This window comes from Lonchura striata, chromosome 6 (assembly GCF_046129695.1).
Source record: "Lonchura striata isolate bLonStr1 chromosome 6, bLonStr1.mat, whole genome shotgun sequence".
Classification (NCBI taxonomy): domain Eukaryota; kingdom Metazoa; phylum Chordata; class Aves; order Passeriformes; family Estrildidae; genus Lonchura; species Lonchura striata.
This window is the reverse complement of record NC_134608.1, coordinates 22154290-22177285: the sequence shown is the minus strand read 5'-3', so window position 1 is coordinate 22177285 and position 22996 is coordinate 22154290. Positions and strand designations below refer to the sequence as shown.

Sequence of the window (22996 nt, the reverse complement as noted above, 5' to 3'; positions counted from 1 at the left end):
CACAGCCTCGCACCCAGAAATAGCCTGAGACGCGCAGACCCCGCACCCAGGCGTTCTGCCGGCAGCTCCCGCCCGCTCCGAGCGCCGGGGCCGCCGCCTCGCCGCCTCCTCCCCGCACGGATGCCGCGGGGCACACGGTAGGCAGAGCGCGGCCGGGAAGCGGGTCCCGGAGCTCGGGCGGGCAGGCCCCGGGGCCCAGCACGGCTGAGGCGGGGGCAGCAGCCCGAGCTCCGCAGCCCGCGGACCGCGGCCTCGCCGCCGCAGCGGGGCGGGCGCGGGGCGGGGCGGCCCCGGCGCCTTCCCCTGCCGCTGCCGGGCCCGGGCCGCTGCCGGGCAGCCCCGGGCGGCCGCGGGGAGGGGAGCGGGGAGGCGGCGGGCGCAGGGCCCGGAGCCAGCGGCGCCGGGACCCCCAGCAGGTCAGTGCGGGGCGGGAGGCGGCGGCAGGACGGGAGCCGCGGTCCGGGCCGCGGGGCTCGGCGGGCAGCGGGGCTCCAGCGGGGGGGACTGGGGAGCCCCTGGGGGCAGGACGGACCCGGGGCGCCAGCGGCGGTGCGGTGGGTGGCGTGGGGAGGAGGCGTGCGCGGGACTGCCCCGGGCCTGCCCACGCCGAGCTGCGCTGCCGGTGCCACTGCGGCAGGGGATGCTCCCCGGGCGGGTAAGCCAGCATCTCCTCGGGCAGCGGGGGACACACGCCAGGGCCGTTCTGCGGGTCCGGGAGGCACGGACGGGTTTGGGTCGGTGCTGTGGCGGATCTCTGGGTATTTGTCTCTGTTTAGACGCTGCCCGCCTTTATCTTGGACCACGTACCAAAGTGTTCATAACTAATGCTTGTGTCTGCCTGCCTGATGGGTGGCTGAGGCCCAGCAGGGCACAGAGGCTTCCCTGGGCTGCTGGAGCAAGTTGGTGGCAGAAGCAGGGAGCGAGCCCCAGCCCCTCAGTGTCCCTCTCCCGAGGTACTGGCCTACACCACTGGCCTGTGATGGGAGATGTCACCCCACCGCTGTGTCATGTTGTGGCTTGTGCTCGTCCCCACGTCATCCCGGCCACAGAATTCTCCTTGTGGGAGCTACAGCTGAGGGTGTTAGATATGCTTTGTTCTGGCAGGGGAGAAGAGGAGGAAGCTCTACCCATTTTTCCTTCCAGTTTTGTTATACTGATGATTTTGAGAAGGCTGGTAGGTCAAGGCAGTCTAATGCTCTGGCCAAGCTGCTCTCCCCCAGTTTTCAACTTCATCCAGATTTGTCCATGGATGAAGGCCCTGCCTTCTCCCTTGCTTGTTTCCCCATTCTCACTGCCAGCACAGTGGGTTTGCTATTCAGAAACCTCCTGAACAGAAGGAGTGTTTTCCGGGAGAATGAGAGAGAGAGAGACCTTTGTCTGGCTGACAGATGTTATTTCTGCATGAACATCCTTTTCCTTTTAACCGTTTAGCCACCATCTCCAGGACTGAGGTACATGCCAGCCTTTTCCCCTTTTGGAGAGTTCATGGGGGGAGCAGGGTGTGAAGGGAAAACTGGGTGGGGAGACAAGGTATGAGAAAGCACTTTGCCCCATGTGGAGATTTACGGTTCTGTAGAACTGGTCAGGCTGCCTGTCTGAGCAGAAGAGTGGCAGCAAAATATGCCGTTCAGGAGAAAAGGTGCTGTTGTAGTGGTTTGCAGTATTAATTAGGAGGGGAGAGGGGACCAAGTAGGAAAAATAGGAAGCAGAAAGAGTGACCAATACCAGACCGGAGCCTTGGCCTCTCTGCCTTCCCTGCTGCCTTGCAAAGTGGTGGTCAAGGCTGGGCAACAGATGGAAAGGGAAGCAGAAGCAGCTCCTTCAGGAAGGATTTGTCAAAAGTGTCCTGGCAAAGAGCCACTGGCAAACAAATAAGTAATAAATAAAAACAGGGAGGCCACGAGCACCCCTGCAGCCTCTGACTCCATAGCACATATGGGCTTTTCTGGCTTCCCTGTGAGCCTAAACCTCTGCCTTCTTCCCGTGGCTCCATCCTTTCTCCTGAAACTCCATTCCAATGCCCTTCAGCTCTTTTTTTTTTTTAATTTTAAAAATATTTAAATTCTGTTTTCTGATAACATTTTAATTGCTCTGTAACAACTCTCTTCTTCAGCGCTTTCCCTGAGGTTAACCATTTCATCTCTGGTTTGGTGGCTGCTGACAATGCTAAACCCTAAGCATAGGGTGGTCCTGTGCAGGACAGAAATAGCAGTGTCTTCTGGGGATGCTGATCAGGGGTGTGTGGGGGCCTTTGCAGGTAAATACTGTCCTCTTTCCATGCAGAGCCTTCTGGCCCATGGTAACATAAGGCAGATTTCAGCACAGCTTCAGAGCTTGCATCTGCACATTTGTAAAAGGATGAGTGTCTCTGCTTTAAAATATTCCTTGAAGGAAATACTCTTATCTTAAGAGACTTGGAGAGCTTTCTGAAAACACAAAGAAGAGGGAGAAATGTTTTTAACACCCACAAGTGAATTAAATTGATATTAAACTAATCAATCAACTAAGCTGCTTGGCAAACATCAGTGTGCTGTGCAAATGCTGACTCCTCTACGAGTCCTATAAACACCAAAGTCTACCGTTGTCACTCCTGTGATTCTTACTTACTTTAGTTGCTGTAAATATATATTGTGTATTTAGCCCTAAGATTGAAGAAATTGTTGAATTGCTGATGCACTGTCCTCAGAGCAAAAGCAGGTTTGCTTTGAGATTATTTCAGGAGAAGCAGCTCCAGTCCTAATTTTCTTCAGCTATGGCTTGAACACATTCAGTCCCTAACCAGCTGTTACAAGAGAACTTAGAGCTTTAAAAGATCCTACTTGGCATCTACCTGCACTTTAAGGTGCCTAAATATCCTTCAAAAGCTTGTTTGAAGTTACTGCTTCAGATGTGTCTGAGACTAGCAATTAGGTTTGTGATCACACCTTGGTATTAGGTGGGGACAATGTCAGCAGTTTGCTCACACTATTACTGCAACAATGGGACAGACACAGAGCTGTGCACAGCCCTTCCCATCACCGGGGCACTATTGTTGCTGGTTAATGGGTGAGAAAGGGCACAGCAAGTCCCCCTGGGTCTCTCTGCAGAGTAGCTTGGAGAGGGGCACAGATTTACCTCTGCTAGCTTACTGCCCTGGTCCCTATGTCACTCTCACCTAACGTAATGTTGTCCAGTCTCTGAGGAGCATTAACACCATTGTATAGAAGCATTTCAACACTGGAATAAATTGTTCAGTTGCAAGCAGAGTCCCCATGAAAAGCTGGGGCTGCCATTTTGACCAAGGAGGGGCTCCTGGCAGTCATAGTTTGATCTTAAATAAAGATGTGTTTAAAATGGAGTACTGGAGCAGGGAAACTCAGTGCTCCTGTTCAGTGGGAATTGTGTGAAAACTTTAGGTGACCTGGTTCCCCCCTCCCCAGCACCAATCTTGTGTCTTGTCATCCACAGATTAGCGAGTGAACAGAGAGGAAGGCAGGATCTGAACAAAGACAAGCTCCACTGCACCCCCAAATGCTAAAAGGCAGCTTGTAAGAGGAGGAAAAATATATCATGTAATTTTGAGTTCCTCTTACAGAGATAGGAAAGCGCTTTGGCCCTGCTTCACTGGAAAACACTTTGTTACTAGCTGGGAGGTGGTAGTAAGAGGCAGCTTGGGCAGGAGGTGATGGAGGTTGAGGCAATGAGCCCCTTAAGGTGCTGTGTTGGATGGGCAAGGGGAGACCAAAATTCAGAGAAGCTGGGGATGCGGGAGTTAGGGCAAACAACAGTTTTGGAAATGTATCTGGGGAGTGGCTCCCAGCTGTTGCCCAAAGTGAGCCTGTGGTATCCTGGGGCAAGGTCTGGGCCCTCTGCATTGGCCAAGCCAAGGCGACCCTGTCAGAGGAATCCTCTTAACCATGCAAGGTGGTCCACACTAAGATGATGCACCAGGGAAGTGGCACAGGCTGAGGTGCTGAGATCGTGTGAGTGCTGGCAAGCTGGAGAGTGGCTCTTGGGGCATGAAAGTGGCTTGCCATGGACCACAGGCATCTGTGCAGATAGGATCCCAGCCAGCATTGAGACAGCATCTAGTAACATGGGGTTTGGGACACACCTGGCTGGAGGATCTGGTTCCAGCAGCAGGTTGGGATGGTCTTCTTGGCATGGGTGTGGTTTGGAGTAGAATGTTCATATCTTTAGATACTCAAAACTTTCCTGGACTTGGCCCTGAGGAATCTCTTCTAGCTCACACTACTTTGAGAAGGGGGGCAGGACTACATGACCTCCCTTCAGCCTCAGTGCTTCTGAGCTTATTTGTTTGTCCTGTCTTCTGACAAATTCAGTCACCGTGGGGTAGTCCCCAAGGCAGAATTAGAGAAAGGACCAGAAGCCGAAGTTTGCCTATCTTCCCTTTGTCTGCAAGCAGCAGCATTCTGGAGGTTTCTACAAGACTAGGAGACTGCCAGGGCTTGCAGTCTCCAGGCTGAGGACATGCACTGTTCATTGTGTTTCTGATCTGCTTTTCTCAGGGAGGGCAGAACTATGTGAAAGTGTAAGGGCAAAGAGGACAGAAAAATGAACCAAACTTTATAGACTTCAGAGCAAACTTGGTCTGTACCTTGTTTCACTCTTGACCTGCTGCTGAATAGAATGGATGAATTAAAGTCAGGACTTAAGTTAATGATCAGAAAGCCATGACCTAAGTACCTGTTTTTAGTTTTGCTGTGTTTGTACACTTCTGCTCTTTTCCTAAGGACAAGCTGATTCTCAGTGATTAGCATGATGTGTTGCTTAGGGCTGAGCAGGAGGCTGCACTGTGCTTGAGTGGGTTTATAGCTATATGGTTTTTTAGATACTTAATGTCTATATTTATTGCATTACAAAATGGTGAGTGATGCATTTCTTACTAGATAACACTTAATTATTTATTATAAATTTGGTCCAGCTATATTTCAATGGAAAACGCAGTCCAATTGAAAATGCAGAAAGCGAGCATTTAAAAGGTGGTTTCTACGTGGTTAAATAAATCTGCTTAAAATGTATGAGTCCACAAAAGAAAAGAGAATAAATTTATGAAGACATTATTTATATTTGTAATAAATTAACAATACTATACTGCTATACTATATTGTATTATTATAATACTGTATCATAGGAACAAAATTTTATTATAGGAGATACAAAATATAGCCAGTGATATAATCTGATTATTTTTGACATTTAAGAATTCAGTCCTAGTAGAGATTATCCTCTCACAGTTTGTCTTCATTAGGCTTTGAAAGGGAACCAGGCTTTCCTGCATTAACCTGCAGTAATTTTTCAGAACTTTTACTAAACTAATCCGTGTACTAAGTTAATGGAAACGGTTTTTCCCCTCTACTTACAAGGAAGGTTGCAGCTGTCAGAGCCACTTTTGCAGTTCATCAGGCTTTATCTCCAGGTTCTCAGCCACTGAGCAGACCTGGCAGCAAGGACATACTGCATGAATTTCTAGTGACTTATTTTTCGCTGATGAGAGGGATCTGAGGCATGTAGATTTAAAGAACTTCCAGTTTTAAATTGGCTGATTGGCTGTCTTTTTAATTTAAAAGGTTTTTAGTTCAGACAAAATCTGATTACTTTTCAGTCAGGTGTATGTTTCCAAGAGTCATAATTCTTTTATTTGTCCTGGTTCCAAATCCTCTTTATTGCTTTTTCCTTTCATATTACTGCTGCTAATCTTCTCATCAAGCAGTTTCACTTGATTTTTCTGTTGAGAAGTTTTTGTCAAACTTAATTTTATTTTATAAAAGTTTTTTGGTTCTTATGTTTTCTTTCATAAAATTTCATCAGTTTCTTTCTTCTTTAAAAATAAACCCCAAACAAAGAAAATTTTAATAATAATTGTGGTAATGGCTGTGTAACCTCCTGAGAATTGTGCATTTTAAAGACTTGATGTTTTGTTCAGTCATTTCTGGAGATGGAGGATGGATGGCTTTGCAAATACAGTCCTCTGATATCCTAAACATTGGGCTGGAAAAAGCTAGCTGTGGAAAACTTTAGTAACTGAGAGAAACTATGATCATACCCTAGGTCTTGTCTTAGGTACATACGTACACTTTGATGACTATAGCTTTATGTCTGCTCCAGGTTTTAGGATTCCTTCATCCTGTCAGCCAAGTCTGAAGGACTGGCTGTTTATTTGGACAGTCCCTGCACAGAGTTAAACTTGAGTGGTTTCAGTCCCTCCATTATGAGAAGGTGAATTTCCAGCCCTCCTAAAAGGCATGTTGCAGTTTGCTTCAGCAGAGAAGAGATGTCACTTCACATTTATTTGGACCTTGCTTTTTAGCTTTTTGGGGGTGGTTTTGGTTTTGGTTGGGGACTTTTTTGTTTTGTTTGTTTGTTTAGGGTTGTTTGTAGTAGGGGGTTGGTTTTGGGTTTTGTTGTTCTGGCTTTTGTTTGTTTTGGTTTTGTTTTATGGAAAATACTCTGGAGGCAGCATAAATTTCTGTACATGTGTAGCCTAAAAGTCCAAGCTGAGAGCAATACTCAGGGGTATCCATCTACCTCCCCAGCTGCCCATGGGAGTCCTCTGTGCCAGTGCTGTGTCCTCTCCATCCCTGGGACTGGAGAAGAGCTGCACAGGCATTTGATGGGACCCTGCTGACCCTTGGCTCCAGTCCTTCTCTCAGTGCTGCAGGGTGGTGTGCTTCCTGAACGTTCTTGTAGGAAGCTCTCTGTTCCTCAGAGCTCATCTTGTTTGAGAGGTAGAAAGCAGGGAGAGTGTTTGTTTCAGCAGGTATCTCCTCCCTGGTTGAACAGAGCTAAGCTGGGTAGCTGGGTTTTGTGACCATGCCCTGTGCGTGGCCAGCCTGGTGCTCTGCACAGCAGCAGCAGCAGCAGCAGTGTTGGAGCTCTTGGGTTCAGTCTGGTCCTGCAGCTCATTTTGCACTGGGTCTCTTTCCAGTGTTCTCCTGTGGCTCCTCACACCTGGCTTTTGTTACTTCTTGGTCCCCTCCCTCCAGCATGACATTCATGTGCCCTGTGACAGAGCTGTGCTGCCAGGAGAAGCGTGGAAAGCAGCTGGGCAGGGCTTAGAGACCAGTGTGTCCTGCAGGTATCATTGCATCCTCAGGGAAAGAGCAACAGTGTGGGACTCAGCTTCACTTACATGTTGGTGCCCGCCGCTCTGGCTGCCTGTTCAGAGTTCTGCTCACCCTCCCGGAGTTGTGGTTGGCACAAGGATGTTGGGATGAGCCAGAACCTCCATAGCATCTGTGGTTGTACAGATTTTTGTCTAGTGAGTGCAGGTGTGCTGCTGGCAATAGTGGAGCAGAGGGGTATTTTGCTGCAGAATGTGTTCATGCTTTACTGGAAGTGCTGGTTGCCCCAGGGAGGTGGCAGCTGTGCTGAGGTCTCATGCATTTGCACCTTGCATTTTCCCAAACTGGCTGGAGGTGTTTCCAGGTGGGGAGATGCTTCACAGAGCAGGGATAGCAGCAGTGAAGCACAGTGAGCACCAAACTGCCCCTTATGTCAGTCACATAGTGGATGGGGAGGTGGAGACCCTCACTCATTTAGTAAATACCTTGCTGGTACAGGAAAGGCCAAATGTGGGATCAAGTTCTCAGGATGCTCAGTGCAGAGCCCCAGTACATGGTGACAAGATGGAATATGCTGGGTGGGGATGCAGGAAGGGAAAACAGCATATACAGGCATAAAGCAGGAGCCTTGTCTGGGACTGGGCCAGGATATCCAGCCATTCCACAATCATCTCAATTTCAATGTTGCATCCCAAACATCTCTTCCAAAATGGACACAGAGCCTGTCTGATTGCTAATTGTGACAGGGCCTCAATAGCTGCCTCCCCACAGCTGCTGGGCTGTGGGGAGCCTTGCAGTGGCTCTTGCTGGGACACTGATCCTTGCAGGGTGGAGGATCAGGGAGAAAGATACCATTCTGCTGACACTGTGTCCCCAAATCTCTTCAGCCAACTGTATTCCTAGTGCTGGCTCTGCTGTAGCCAAACCACCCTGGAAGAACGAGACATGAACTTGAGGAGGTTTGTTTTGCAGCTATCTTCTGCGGTGCCTCATGTTTAATTTCCCATTCTTTTCTGGTCCATGTGAGCAGCATTTATGTGGAGGGATGGGGGTGGCTGCCTGAGGAGCCTGTGCTGCTGGCAGAGTGGGCAAACCAGCACAGGGGCTGCCAGCCCTTCCCTGAGCTGCCTGTGTGGCCCTGTGTGCAGGAAAGGTAGGCTTGTGAAGAGAAACCAGGGACAATCTCTCTGCCTTCTCTGGTCCTAGACGGCCTTTTTCCAAGGCTGAATTGCCCATGAAGCATCTCTGATGGTGCCTTTTGGATGCAGCCTGTTTGAAAGGATGTGGCCCCCCCAGCAAACCTGCCAGGCTGGGCTGGCAGTCCCTACGCAGTGTTGTGCTATGTGCTCTTGCAGCGGAAAAAGCTTGCAGGTCGCTCTGTGACCACCCCGCTGCCAAATCTGCCATCTGTCTCACATCCTCCGGGTGATGCTGTGCCTCCCAGCCCACGACTCTCCCAATGCCTTGTCCCTTTCCCAGCCTGGCTGCTGTACATGTCCAGATGTGACACTTCCTTCTCTGCCTGAAGGGGAAGAAAATTTCTTGTGTTTTTCTCCATCACGTCCGTCACTCCCAACACCCCTTGCGCTGGTGTGGGCAGCTGCTGGACAGTGGGCATAGGCAGAGCAGGGCAGGACAGCAGTGCAGTCGGTACAGGTGGTGCCAGCCTGTTTGCTGAGCATCTGTGTCCCATTCATCCCCTGTGCTGGGCCACCTGCCTGTGATAGGTGAGAATTGGAATTGGGGGTGGATCATGAACCCCAGTTCTTGTCCCAAAAGTCCTATGGTTTCTTTCTTACCTCTGGTGCTCCAGGGCCATTTGACTCCCCAGATCCTTTCCATGGAGGAGATGAGAGCATGCTGGTGGGTGTGATGGGCTGCCTGCTCTGCTCTGCTTGGCTCTGCTATGCCCTGCAGCAGGTACATGACTGTAGCTGTGCTTGGGTGTTGTGGGCAAGGGGAATTCCTGGGCATGATGCAAGTTATGGGGACAAGTCTTGTCACCATATGTGAACACCTGTCACACTGGAAGGACGTTGAAACAGTTATGCTTTGCAGAGTCACAGCAGCTCCACATGTGCTTGGGAGAGCTGCCTTTCTTTCTGGCTGCAGCAGCAGCTTTCCTCTCATCTCTCCCAAAAGCTGTGTGGGCTGCAGAGACAACTGGATGAGTGCCCCAGCGACCGGAGGAGAGTGACTTCCTGCTCCCTCCACTTCTCCAGGATTGCCCTGCATGGTGTACACCATCAAAAGCTTTCCCTTCCCTTTGATGCACTATTGACTCAAACCAGTGTGCTGAGTGCTAATCCCTCTGGCATTGTTGGATGCAGTGAGCATGGCTGGATGTGACTGGCACAGCAGCTGCTAGGGCCATCCCCACTTGTGCAACCCACTGCTGCCAGCTCCCGTGCTTCCAGGGCAGTGGGATTCACCCCAGTGACATAGTGTCACCCAAATCTACTTGGAAGCTGGGCAAAGGTGGGAGGAAAGCCTTGTCAAGGCCAGGATTGGTGAGTGGTTATGCTTATGGGCTCCTGCTGCAGTCCAAACCTTACTCTGCTCTTGACACCAAGCACAGCCAATAGAAATGTTCTAGCTCTGCTCTAGATTTTAGATGCTCTAAAGTCATATTGTGTGTGTATATAGTGTTGTCATCTGCTCTCAGGAAGAAGCTTCTGTGCTTGCACAGAGGGGAGCTTGGCAGGGCAGGAGTGCTTTCTTTGCTTCTGCAGCAGAGTCTGCTGTGGAGGATGTTGTGACTGCATGAAGATGGGGAGGGGTGAAGGGTAGAGAAGCTGGTGGCAGCCAGGCACCAGGGCATCTCACAGAGCAGTTGGAGGAAGGTGCACATCTGGACCCAGGAGAGGGTGATCACCAGGATAACCATAGCACTGCCCATTGGCCCCTAGGAAACTGTGTGGTGAGAGTGCTTGGTGGGAGGGTGCTCTCAGTCTGTGTCAGGCAGCAGCAGGTTGGAATGGAGCAGGGCTGTGCCCAGCAGCATGAGCGCCAGGCCCTTGGTAGTCCAACATGTGTACTCACTCCTCATTGCACAGCAGGCTGATGAGCATCAGCGTGAAGAGGACTGGCTGGATCTCATCAGCTGAGAGCAGCTGCCCAAGGGCTTGAAATGTGCCTGCATTCTCCACCGACTCAGTAGTGAGGTCCCTGCCATTCCCAGGTGTGTCATGCTGTCCCGGCCAGGCCAGACACTGGGGTGCAAAGCCACCAGAACTGCCTGGCCCAAACAGTGTGATGCTGGACTTCCCAGTCTGCATCCCTTTAATGCACAACACAACTCCTTTCCTTGCTGGTCTCCTTCCTTCTGCCCTCAGGTGGAGTTCCCTTGGGTGATGGCTCCAACTGAGCTGGCTGCTCCCATGGCTAACAGTCTCTGCAGCAGGTGGCTTTATAAAATGTATCAGGTAACCCTCCCACTCTCCTTTCTGCCTCCCACAGCTCCCTGCTCCCCAAACAGTGGAAGGGACTTGGGGAAGAAAGAGCTGCCTTTTCCCTATTTCCATCCTGTCTTGTTCCCCATCTCAGGAACCAAAGTGCACCTGGCACCTTGTGGCATTGTGAAAGATGCCTGTGACTCATGGTGACAGCTTCAGTCTGGGTCCTGACCAAGGCACAGCTACTCCTGGTTTCTGTACAAGTTTCCACAAGGGAGTGCTTTTCCCAGTAAAGGTGGCACTTTTCTTCACAAAGACCTTAAAATCCTCTGTATGAGTACTCTAACCTGGATGGCATAAGAAGCAATCTGCCTGTAATTGCCTGACACCCCACCACAGTTGCAGCCTTGCTGAAAGGTATCTTCCTTGGTCTTCAATGCCAAAGGGGAGCTGCCTCTGCAATGGGGGCTGTGCATGGGGGCACATGCTGTGGGCTTGGAGCTGGCAGGCAGTAAGGAACCTGGAGAAGCCCTTTGCAGACAAGTTCAAGCCCTTCTCTAGGTCCGGCTGCTGCCATGTCCCTCAGTCACATAGGCAGTGGAGGCTGGGAGCTGTTCTCATCTGCCGGTATCATCCTTAATTAATTGCAAGTGCTGGGGACTGTGAACATCATGCAGCAGCCCAGCTTGGAGCAGGGATCTGATGGTACCAGGATGTCTCTTTACTGTTTTCCTAAAACACTGTTTTTCTGAATGGATGTGTGTGTGCATGTGTATAGGTTAACTGAGAACCCCGGATGATACCCTTCCCCTTTCCCACATGTGAGTTACCTGGGTCTCCATTCCCTGAAGTCAACCGTGGCTTTGTCATAGTATCATACAAAAGTTTGGGTTGAAAAGGACCTTTAAATGTCTTCTAGTCCAATGCCCCTGCAATGAGCATGGACACTTTCAACTTGACGAGATTGTTCACAGCCCTGTCCAGCCTGACCTTGATTGTTTACAAAGATAGAGCATCTGCCACCTGTGTGGGCAACTTGTACCAGTGTTTCACCATCCTCAATTTAGAAAATTTCTTTCTTATATCTATTCTGAATTGACCTTCTTTTAGTTAAAAACTATGCCACTACAAGGTCTATTAAAAAGCCTGTTCCCATCTTTATTATAAGGCCCCTTTCCTGTCTCTCTGCTCCCAGCCATCACCTACCAGCAGCCCAGCAGCACCCTGCTCTCTGCTTGGGTTGGTCCTGGTCCAGGTAATGCTTCATGCTGAGGAGTGTTGATTTAAGTTTTATCAGAGAACAAAAGGTGCATGATACTCTGGGGAGCTTGCAGCCTCATTAGCTCACGTTTGCTTGGTGCACTGCACACACAAAGTGTGGTGTGAGGGGCTGTGTGCGCAGCAGGAGAGTGAAATGCAAACCAAATATGGGTTAGAGCCAACTTGCACTGGCAGCTTAGTCAAACGTGGCAAAAATGGCTGGGGGTGGAATAAATTCTGCTCCGATTCTTCCTTCCCAGTCTCAGTGTGCTGGCTCCAGCAGCAGCTGGCTTGCACATGTGTGGAGGAGGCTGGAGAGGCGCTGCTCCCTGCACAGCATCTCCCACGCACTGGCCCAAACAAATCTCTCTGTAGATCTCACTGTAAACATTGTTTGCTCACAGTTGCCTGGGGTTTGGTTTTATTCTGCCAAGGACCACTGCAGCAAGTCAGCGTTGGTCTGCTCAGTTCACAGCATACCTGTAGGAGAAGGGGTTTATGGAGGTGGCTGTTTGGAAGGCCACAGCCATTGTCCTGCAGAGAGTCCCAAGGGGACTGGGATGCTTTTTCCTTCGAAAACTTCATGGAACTTAGTCTAAGTGCCAAAAACCCGCCCTGTGTTGTGGTGCTGGGGAAGAAGGGGAGGGCAGGCAGCTGTGGGTGATGTGAGAGCTGTGCCACCACAGGGACACATAGCAGGGAAGGGGTATGTATTGGTTTTGGGTGAGTCCCTGGGGCAGCATGACTCTGCACAGGGTTTCCTGAAGGTAGGGACAGCCTGCCAATCCTGAATGCAGAAAAACTTGCTTAGGTCCCCAAAATGGGGTCAGTCTCAGACTCCTAGTGCGTAACGTAATTTAGATGAACAGCGTTGGCAGGGCAGGTTGGGAATGGTGAAGCACTGAGGGTAGGAGCAGCAGTGCCAAAGGCAGGCTTACCACTGAGGGGAAGGACCTCACTGTGGGGTTTGCACCTCCAGGGCCTGAGTGGGCTCATGGATTGGCTCTTTCCCCAGCCTTCCTGCCCTGGCTGGCAGTGAGCCTGGCTTTGTACTCCTCAGTGAGAGAGTAGTGCCAGAGCTTACTGGTAGGGAAGATGAAGTTTATCTATAGCATTTTTAAGCAGGCTTTTCTTAAGCTGTCATGCACTCACATTCATTTTCTCACTGAGTGGTGGGTATGTGTATCATACCTTCATTGGCAATGACAAAACTAATATTTGAGCTGGTGTTTTTTTACCTGTTAGGGGTCATCTGTTGCTGCAGAGTGGTCCTTTGCCTCCAAACCTTACTTGCACCAGCCTCCATAGCCCACAAGCCATGTTGCACTATGGTCCTCCTTGTTTGAAAGATGCATCTGATTTGCAGCAGGCTAACCGAACAGGCTGGTGTATGTCCATGTCCTGCTGGTGACAGGATGGGGTCTCCTGCTGCAGGGTTGTCTGTCTTGTACCCTGACAGGGTGTGGGCACAGCATTCACACCAGTGTCAGTGAGCCCTGCCCAGGGATGCTGCTGCCCCACAGGTACTCGCCTCACAGTCCATGAGCAGCCAGATGCCTCTCTTTGCTTTTTGGACCTCGAGGCCATTAATCTTAATAGGGAAGGTTGAAAGGAGAGCTAGAGAGGAATGCCTAGGACCTCTGTGGGGTTTTGGAGGGCTGTGTCCCATCCCCTCTGTGCTCATACCCCTTGGGGACAGATGTGGCCCATGGTGTGCCTATTCTCCCATTCACCAAGCTACAGGAATGGAGAGGTCACCATGCCCTGTGGTGCCAAAAGTGCCGGGGTGTGTGCTGAGCTCAGCACAGGCTGCTGATGAGCCTTTTCCCTGAAGTCCTGAGGTACTTGGTTAGGCATGCTGAGTAAGTGGCAGTGGCTCCGGTTTCCTGCCCTCCCTGTAACTGCAATCCTGCAAGGTCAGTCACTGCAGTCCTGCAGGGTAGGATGCTAGAGGTTTGCCTGCCTGCCTTCCTGGTCCTGTGCACACCAGGACATGAACCTGATCTCCCTGTTACAGCAGTCCTTGATTTTCCCTTCCACAGCCTGGCCACAATCTACTTGTAATGGAAGAAGGTTGTAGAGGCAGTCAGGTAGCACAGATATTTGTTTTCTAGGTAAGGGTCCTCAGCCTGGTTTTTCTGTGTGGCCACAGACTGCTCCACCAACAGCCCCATGCCCTGGCTGCCCTCTGGGCAGCCAAAGTCAGTAATCCCACCTGTGCCAGAGGGGGATGCTAAGGCTGGATGAGTGTAGGCATGCTGGGAAACCCAGTTTAGTCATCTCAACGCTCCCAAGATTGTTTTGATGTGTTGCTACTCCAGCTGTCCATGAATCTCCTAGCAAATGAGTTTGCTGGCAGGATGCTTCAAGGGAAAGACAAATTATGAAAAATTGCATTCGCATAAAAGACATGCCTTATTTTTAATTGGAAATCTGATTCTCTGGATTAGTGCCCACCCAACTGGAGAGAAGAAACATATGCTGATGTATCAACAAAACAAAGAGGGCACTGAATATTCAGGGAAAGCTTACACACACTGAAAATTCTTCATAGAAATTATCCAGCAAATCAGTTTCAGTGGCAAATCTCATGCATTCACTGTGGATTCACAGGCCACAAAGAGGAGAAAGAATTGCTCTACATGTTTTCTGACATTTTTCTGACAGTTTTGGTATCTTCCCTCTAAGATCTATAATGGATAGACAATATATCAAAATTTCTGACTTTTTCTTATTGCTGCAACCCTGTACACACCTGTGTTTCTTGACTAGTCCATTGCTGTCACTTCTCTAGGACAGTGGCTGCTCTGAAGGGCATCTTGTCTGTGGTTGCCATCTAGAGGCCCTGCCTAATACACAGTTAATGGGAAGTTGTCCTGACACCTTCTGGAGGTGACACCCATCCACCTCTTGTTATTCATAACAGTATTTGTTCCTTTGGTCCATAAAGATTCAGAAAAGCACAATCACAGTGGTGTGTGAGGGAACAAGAACTGGTTTGGTGATGCTGTGGGTTCTGTTTTACTTTTCAGATACTATTGCAGGGTTCCTTCAACTGAATATTGCAAAATGATGAATTTTCTCATTTGTGTGATGTGAAAATTTAGCTTAGGCATTTCAACAATGACTTTAAGTGTGACTTGCAGTGTTCTTGTGATTTCTTATTCTGTATACCGAAAAACTTACCTCTAACCAGAGGGAATTGGAACATGTTCTACAGGTCTGAGTTTAAGCTGTTCTTGATGCATGTGAGCATAAATCTCCTCTTGCTGTTTCTGCAGCATGCTGTTCCTAGAACATACACATGATTTACTTTTAGCTGGTTGTCCCCAATAGTTATTTTAATGGTAGCATTGCAGCTATATAATTTGCATAAGCTTTTCTGTGAGCAGCACCATAAAAGGTAAGACTAGCTGGAACAAATGATCTAGAAAAGTAGTGATTTGGGTATTTAGAGGAGAGCTTCTCTGGCTATCTGGTGATGAAAGGAGCAGCAAAAGGGCAGGAGAGTGCCTTGAGGTCAGGTTCAGAGGAGCTGTGATACACTGCAAAATCTGTGTTTACAGCCTGAGTATGACATGACAGCTCCTTAGAACTTCTTAGGAGTTGGAGGTGCTTAAAAGAGGGGGGACAGGCTTGGACTGGGTCTTCAAATATCTTCTGCTCCTGAATTTTGTTTGTACAGTCTGGCATTGTACTGGCAGTGCTATGTACAGATAAATGAGCTGGTTGGGCTGGAAGCGTGCAGGCTTGCATTTAGGAGCTTTCTGGGCAGGAGAGCTGGGAGCAGGAGATACTAGCACCATCTCCAGGAGGAACCCATTGCTTTTGGCCACCAGGAGCAAAATATATGATACAGGAAAGAAACGGATAGCAACAAAGACTTGACAGAGAAACACAACTTGTACTGATCCCTGTGAAAATCCCCCTCATCCCCCCTCTACCATCCCTGACAGGATGTTCCTCCTACAAGCGTGAAGCCGGTGCCTAGAAACAGGCTGCAGGATCTTGTTGCTGTGTAGTGGAGTGGTGGTGATGGAGAAAGGACTTGGAAGTTGCTAAGGTCTCCTTGTTTGTTTGCTGATGGTCTAACAGCTCCCTCGGTCAGAGACACACTCTTCTTGTTAACAAAAAGGCAGTGAATTATTTAGCAGCTGAAAATGCCAGATGGCAGTGGCTCTGCTGCTTACAGGAGGAGGGGAGAGAGAGAGAGAGAGAGAGAGACGCACATGGTGAGGAACAGATTGAGAGCATTTCCATAGCAAAGAGCAGACCTTGGCTAGAGGTCCTGGTGGCCCAGATGACAAGCAGGAGAGCAGGAGGCAGGCAAGCCAGGGCAAACAGCTGCTGCTTGCCAGCATAGCCCCCTCACTTCTTACAGGTCTCTTCTGGAGGTCCCTTGTCAGGGGTCATTACCCTGATGGGACCATGCTGGCCCTTGAAGTACAGGACTCCCAGCCATGGCTGGGAGACAGGCTGTGATGAGGGCACTGCAGGGGGGCTTTGCCAGCCCATCCATCACTCCACACCTGTGGGGTGGAAGTATCAGCCCCAAGTCTACTGGGATGCTCTTTGGAGAAGTATCAGCATATCTCAAGTGACTGGCAGTTCTTTTGAGACTCACACTGATGTTCAGCTGTCCTCGCTTGGGCAGTGGTGTCTCCAGACATCATAGTCCAGACAGATGGATATGGATATGGATATGGATATGGATATGGATATGGATATGGACCTCCAAGGAGAACCGAAGATGCAGCATAAGGCAGGTCTGTAGCAGACACTGGAGCCCATGGCTCAGGTGACTTTGCACCATATGCACAGGAAAAGGGATTGCCATGTGTCTGCATGTCCTGGGGAACTTGGTGCCTGTAGTTCAGCATCTTCTGAAATCCCTTCAAGACATCTATGCAGGTAGTCAGATGCCAGTCTAATGTTGCAGTGAGGTGAGACTTAAGCTCTTCTGGGCTCATAGCCTTGGTCCAATAATCACAGCCACTGTTAGGCTTCCAGTGGAGATTTTTCTTTGGGATGGAATTTATGCTTCAGAAATGAAGAAAATAGCAGGTCACCATCTTTTTGTTGTTGTTGTTGTTTAATTTGGAAACTGCAAGCACCAAGAGTATTTCTTAAATTTTTCAACCCTTTGGAGAGCTTGAGTTGACAATCCCTTGGGAACCCTCAGTGTTCAGGTTGTCAGATTTTTTTTTTTTCTTCAACTCTTGTGTTTGAAAACCTACCTCTTCCTCAGCTTTTTCTTTCCCTAGATGAGGAGGTCAAAGAGAGTCAGTCTCTCAGGGATGTGATGTATGTCAGCTCCTGCACCAGCACTCCTGTCCTGCCCACTCTGGTCAGCTGAGGGTTGGGGGTGTCTGGGCTCCTCATGAACTTTGGGACAGGATTAATCTCCTCCTTCTTGTGAACTTTAGGACATGACTCCTCAAGCAGCAAACTGCAAGGTCTAAGAGAGAGAGGCTGAGGCCACAGCCATGCATATAAAATCAGATGCTAGTATAGTCCCCCCTCTACCACACTGACACAGCACAAGTAAATGTTTCCCAACAAAAGCAAATCTGTGTAGAGCTTAGGAATATCCCCTTTCTAAGCCAAGTAATTTTCTGTAGGCTCTGTGGGCTCTTTCTAAGCCAAGTAATTTTCTCTGTGCTCTGTCATTTTCTGTGCTCCCCAAGGAGCTCTCAATTAAGTTTTCTTTAGTGTTGAAGAAGATTTGATCTTGTTTGGTCTTGGTGGCTTTAACTGCCATAAACGCTTTGTGTCTCCACATCCCTGGAGGTCCCATCTGTCTTTGTGTGCATTCTCCTCCACTGCTTAATCAATCCGTGGGTTCTGCTTCTTTTCATCCACCCTGTTCATGGGGACTTTGAGTATCCTCCAGCAGGGATTACCTGGTGCTGGGTGACTGCAGGGGCTGTAGCAGCATCTCAGTTGTGGCTTGAATATAGATGAAAAGGAAGAAGAGGAATGAATGCTCAGTGGCTTGAATGCAAAGCTCCCAGGAGTACACTCTTGAGTTTTCACATAGTCTTTGCACTGGTCACAATATACTGACCTCAGTATACTGTGCCCATCATGTCTGCAGGGCAAGGCACTTATATAGCTCCTTATAGACTTCAGGCAGGCCTGAAAATATTTTTGTCAAGAGCAAAAGTTTCTGAGAACAGGGATGTAGAATAATTGTGGTTGGAAGGGCCCCCTTGGAGGTCATCTGATAAAAACCCTTGTTCAGGGCCAGGCCAGCTTCAAAATTGTATTTGGCTGCTCAAGGTCTCCAAAGACTGGATCATCTCACCACAGACAGCTGTTCTTCTCTGAAGGCCATGCAGCTCTTCAGGCACAAGAAACAGCTGGCTAGAGGTGTTAAGGGTGACTCCAAAGCACAGAGGCAGGACAGGCACATGAGGACAAGAGACTCTGGCCCAACACTGTTTGTTAGTGTTTGCTGTGCTGGTTCTCTCCTCATCTTTGTATGGTGAATGCAGCAGCCATTCGGTACTGTCCTGTGGCATCCCCATGAGTAACACACAGCCATGCTGGCTCCTGTAGGCTGCTTGTTCACAGGGGTTCCAGGCACTGCAGGTTTGGAGAGGATCCTCTCCTACCCAAAGCATAGCGGTAGGAAAGGTTTTGGAAACAAACCACAGTGTTGGCCATTAATGGTCTTTAAGTGTCTCCTGCCAGTGAGGACTGTAACCCATGGTATCAGCTCCTGGGGAAGGTGGCAGGAAGCCTGACATTTAGGATTTTGAGAAGCTAACTCTTCTGAAGAGATCAAGATATCTTGGAAGTATCAATTCTGCTTAGGTGGAAAGATGAAAGGGAAGTCCTCTAACTCCTGAGTCAGACAAATCATGATGCTGGAGGAGGACAGCAGGCTTAGAGATATTCCATAGGCAGTAGATACCTGGCTGTGGGGAGAGAAGCAAATGCAACCCCAACAGCCCAGTTGTCAATATCATCATTGTCAATATAATCATTGCTGTTTTTTCCAGAAATTCAAACAAATGCTTCAGCTTCTCATTCCTGCCTGCTGACAACACCAGGGTGTCCATGACTCAACCCAGCTTCCAGGACTGAGGGGCAGAGGTGGTGAGAGACCGGTCTCAGGTATGACGGAGACAACCAAATAGCATGGGATTTAATGGGGTGGGGAAAGGGCAGGAAGTAGCTATGAGATTTCTTCAGCAACACCCTCTGCCAAGTGTTCAACAACCTCTCCCTGAGAAAGACTGGGACTGGGGAAGCTCTGAGGTCACCAGCCAGTCCTCTCCTCTCCCTACCCTTAGTGAGCTCTTCAGACCTTGATGGAAGGGACCTGCAAGAGCCATGGCCCCTTTTCAAACAATGGCTTCTCCATCCACACTCCTGCCTCTGTGTTGCAGGGTGAGACCTCACAACGGTGTCGATGGAAAGTACGTACTCGATGGAGCCAGCACCTGATGGTGCTGGCCTCACCTCGCTGGATGTGCTTCTCTTCCTGGACGCCCCGGTGAACAGCACAGAGGAGCAGTGCTTCAGCACCCGCTCCCGCAGCACTGTCCTGGAGGGGCTGCCCTTTGGTGGCGTGCCCACAGTGCTTGCCATCAACTTCATCCTCTGGCTGGTGAGTGGGCCAGGAGGGTGCCACTTCTATGGGTTCTGCAGCCGCTGCATGCACTGACAGCCACACACAAGTGCAGCCTGTGCAGCGCTGCACCTGGCAAACTGGGGAACAGGGATGAGTGTGCTGGTGCACCTGGCAAAGTGGGGAGCAGGGATGAATGCACTGGTGCACCTGGCTGATGGGAGAACAGGGATGAGTGCAGGGGTCCAAGGCCTTTGCCCACATCATGGTGGGCAGACAAGGACACCAAGCAGTGGTGAGATCACAGAGCAGGAACAGTTTGGGTAAGAGTTCTGCATGAGCTTGGGCTCATGAGTGGGAAAGCACAAAGGAGGGATATGAGAAGATCCCATGGGGTGATACCTTGCAGCACAACACTTTCTTCTTCCAGCTTCTCCTTCTGGTCTTCTCATGTCTTCGGAAAGCGGCTTGGGACTACGGGCGCCTGGCACTGCTGATGGACAATGATAGGTAAGATGGATGCAAAGCTGCTCTGCAGGTGATGGTTCCATTCTCTTCAAGAGGGCTGGACGGAAGGCCAAAACTGCAGTATGACACACAGAGTTCAGCAGGTGTTCTTGTCCCTCCTCCCCACTGGGAATGGCCTGGTGCCCCCATTTCCCATGAAGACAAAGCCACCATCTGCTGCAGGGAGAGGGAGAGGGAATGCCCAGGCCAGCTTTCATTCCCTCCAGCATCAAAGAGCTGTTTTTCAGTGGGGACTGTGCTGCTGCATCTTCTGCCACTCTCTTGGGATGAGCGGGACTGCCTGGTGGAGGGGGCAAAGGGAGGCACACAGCAATAAAACTGTTACTCCTGTCACCACAGCAACTTGCCTGGCCCATTGTTTGGGCTAGGTGCAGAATTCCCCAAAAATAAGCAGTGTTCTGCTTATTTGGTAAAAGTAGAGACCAGACTATATTTCTGGGTGGGCTGTACTACCCACAACAGCTTTCCTGTCAGACCACAGCTCACCTTGGGCAGCAAAGCATCTTTCTTTGCACAGGCTGGTGCACACAGGAGGGGTCTGTGCAAGGCTGGGCAGCCCACAAGAGTAAGATCTGTTAAAATCCTTCTTCTGCCTCCTCCCCTCCAGTTCCTCTTGGTCTTTGAATGTGGAGCTGCCTGGTGATGAATACGTGATGTTTTCCCTTCACCAGTGAGAACAAAGGGCAATCAAGATTTAAAATGCAAGCTCTGATTAGATACCTTTTTACTGTAAAACCAGTTGAGACATCTGAAAACAGTAGAATAGAAAATGTCTGGTTCAACAGTCCCTTGTAATGGAGCTAATGTTACATCTCCATGAGCCCATCATGAGTCAGGGCCACAAAGAAGCTGGGAAGACTTGTTGGTGTGGAGGCAGCAAGATGCAACCCTTTTGTCCCAAGCCCAGAAGTAATCACTGTACCAGCCCCAGTGTAGGATGCAGGGAGGAGGGAGGCATTTCTTGGGCTGCTGTTCTAGGAGAGACTTCTCCAAGGGTGCTTATCCTCTCATGTCTGCTGCTTCTCTTCTGCCTCACCCCTCTGCTCCTTCCCTCACTGCAAAGCCTGACATCGCTTTTCTATGGAGAGCAGAGCGAGAAGGAGAAGTCCCCATCGGAGAGCAGCCCTCTGGATGCTGACAACAAGGATGTGGTGAGTGCCAGTGGCTGTGGCAGTGGAGGCCTGGGCTGGGCTTGTCCCAGCGCAGCCTGTCCTGTTCTTCACCAGAAACCCCTGTCAGAAGTTAAGTGTGAGAAATTAAATCTCATGCTCAACACTTTTCAGCAGTGGGGAATTCCTGGAATCTGGAGGGTTTTTTGTCCTGGATTCCTTGAGGCATCTATTTTGAATGGCAGTTTGGAGGGGATGCTCTTGTCAGCAAGCATCTCACAGCTGAATGGCTCTCCTTGCAGCTGTGGATCCAGTATGATGCATGGCCAGAGCCCAGCTGCATGCCTGCAAGGATCTTTCCTACCCCTCAGGATAAAGTCCCCCACACCACATTTCCTCCTCTGTCAACATGGTGGGGCTTTAAAGTAATTTTCCGTTTCTCTCTAGCACACCAGGCTTTCCTGGAAACAAACACAGACTGGCACATTTTGCTGCCTCTTCCTTTTTTGGCTGCAAAACCTCAAAAATCAGTCACTGGTATGACCATGAAAAAATGTCATGACTTATTAAAAAATCTAGGTAGGAAAGAAGCAAAAGAAGCAAAATCCTTGCAGGTTGCAGAAGGCATGTTTAAAGGCTCTGTACCAGATGCTCTAGGCAAATGTATATTGCTCATCAAAAATTAAGTGAGAAAGACTACAGGGACACTAATGAGCAGATTAAAGGAGATTATTAGAAGTAAGAATACATCCTTTTAAAAGTCAAACTGTTCACTAATGAAGAAAATCTCAACTCTGCCAGGTTAGATGTAAAATACACTAAGAGAGGAGAAGAGCAGTTTTGAGGAGAAATTCGTAGAAAGCATAAAAAGCCCAGAATCACAAAATCACAAAATGGGCAGAGTTGAAAAGAACTAACATGGATCATCTAGTCCAACCTCCTTGTTCAAGCAGAGTCATCCTAGAGCACATGACACAGGATTGTATCTTGAATATCTCCAGTGAAGGAGACTCCACAACCTCTCTGGGCAATCTGTTACAGTGCATGGTGCTTTCTTCCAGTCCTCAGGCACCTTTCCTGATGACCACAACCTTTTAAAGATGATCATGAGCTGCCTTGCTGTGGTGTCCACCAGCTCTCTCAGCAGTTGTGCATGCATCCTGTCAGGGCCCACAGACTTGTGGGTGTCAAGTCTACCTAGGTGTTTTCTAACCCAATCCTCCTTCACCAGGGGAAAGTCTGAAGACCCATGTGTGTATACAGTGACAGAGAATAAGCTAGTTAATGCGCAAGCACTAACTTTGTTAGTCCTGTAGCACTCTACAGCAGTGCCACCATAGCACTTGCTAGTGGTAAAAAAAGGTGCATTGAATGTTAGGGACTGTCATGGAAGGGGAAGAGGAGGGAGCTCTGGAAGCAGGAGTCTGTTGCAGTGATGCTCCTTAAGACTCAGAGGAAGCTGAGGTCCAGCAAGTCACCCCTGAAACAGTAGGTTAATGCTTGACTTCAGCTTCTGCAAATCCTTTTGCAGCCAAAAATATGCACCTGATGCCATCAGGATGGATGATGTTTGTAGAGAGACTTCCTTGTCCCTTTACACCCCTGTTCCAGCAGACTCCTTGTTCCCACTCACAGAAATTCTCTTATCAATACTTTCAGGAAGGGCATGGTCTCTCAGGGCTGGAAGAGAGATTGAGCTCAGCTTCCCATTAGCTCTTTGGAGTGTGTTTTCCTGGCTTCTTCTGAGGCAGTTGCTTTTGCCATTGGGCTGAACATTGCTGAGCTGCCTTGGGCACTACCTCCATTTGCTCAACCCCCTGGCCATAGGCACTGCACCACCTCTCCGTGTTTCCCCAGCAAATGTTATGACCCAGTCCCTCACCAGAGAGGTGCGGGTGGTTGTCCTTTTCTCATCCTGACTCTTTCTCCTTCTAGGGATTCTGTTCCTGGCTCCTTTCTATCTATCAGATGAAGTAAGTGTGTGTGCTCGGCATTATGGACTTGCCCCACCACTGCCCACTCATGGGGAGTTGATGCCCACAGGTGGTGGCCCATCACCAG

At 49.6% G+C, this 22996-nt stretch overlaps 1 protein-coding gene across 3 annotated transcripts in view; it reads left to right on the top strand.

The window, feature by feature from the left end:
- TMEM63C (transmembrane protein 63C) overlaps positions 1-22996 on the top strand; it is a 32480-nt gene continuing 9484 nt past the window's right edge. Inside the window, exons 1-6 of one of the 3 annotated variants that reach the window (XM_021542817.3) lie at positions 1-137; positions 18727-18841; positions 19117-19337; positions 19729-19808; positions 20890-20977; positions 22871-22908. In XM_021542817.3, coding sequence (XP_021398492.2) covers positions 19140-19337; positions 19729-19808; positions 20890-20977; positions 22871-22908 — 404 coding nt within the window. In that variant the 5' untranslated portion in view covers positions 1-137; positions 18727-18841; positions 19117-19139. Of the gene's footprint in view, positions 138-322; positions 417-576; positions 656-18726; positions 18842-19116; positions 19338-19728; positions 19809-20889; positions 20978-22870; positions 22909-22996 lie in introns of those variants that run through there. The other 2 variants (XM_021542818.2, XM_021542819.2) reach the window with 2 other exon arrangements.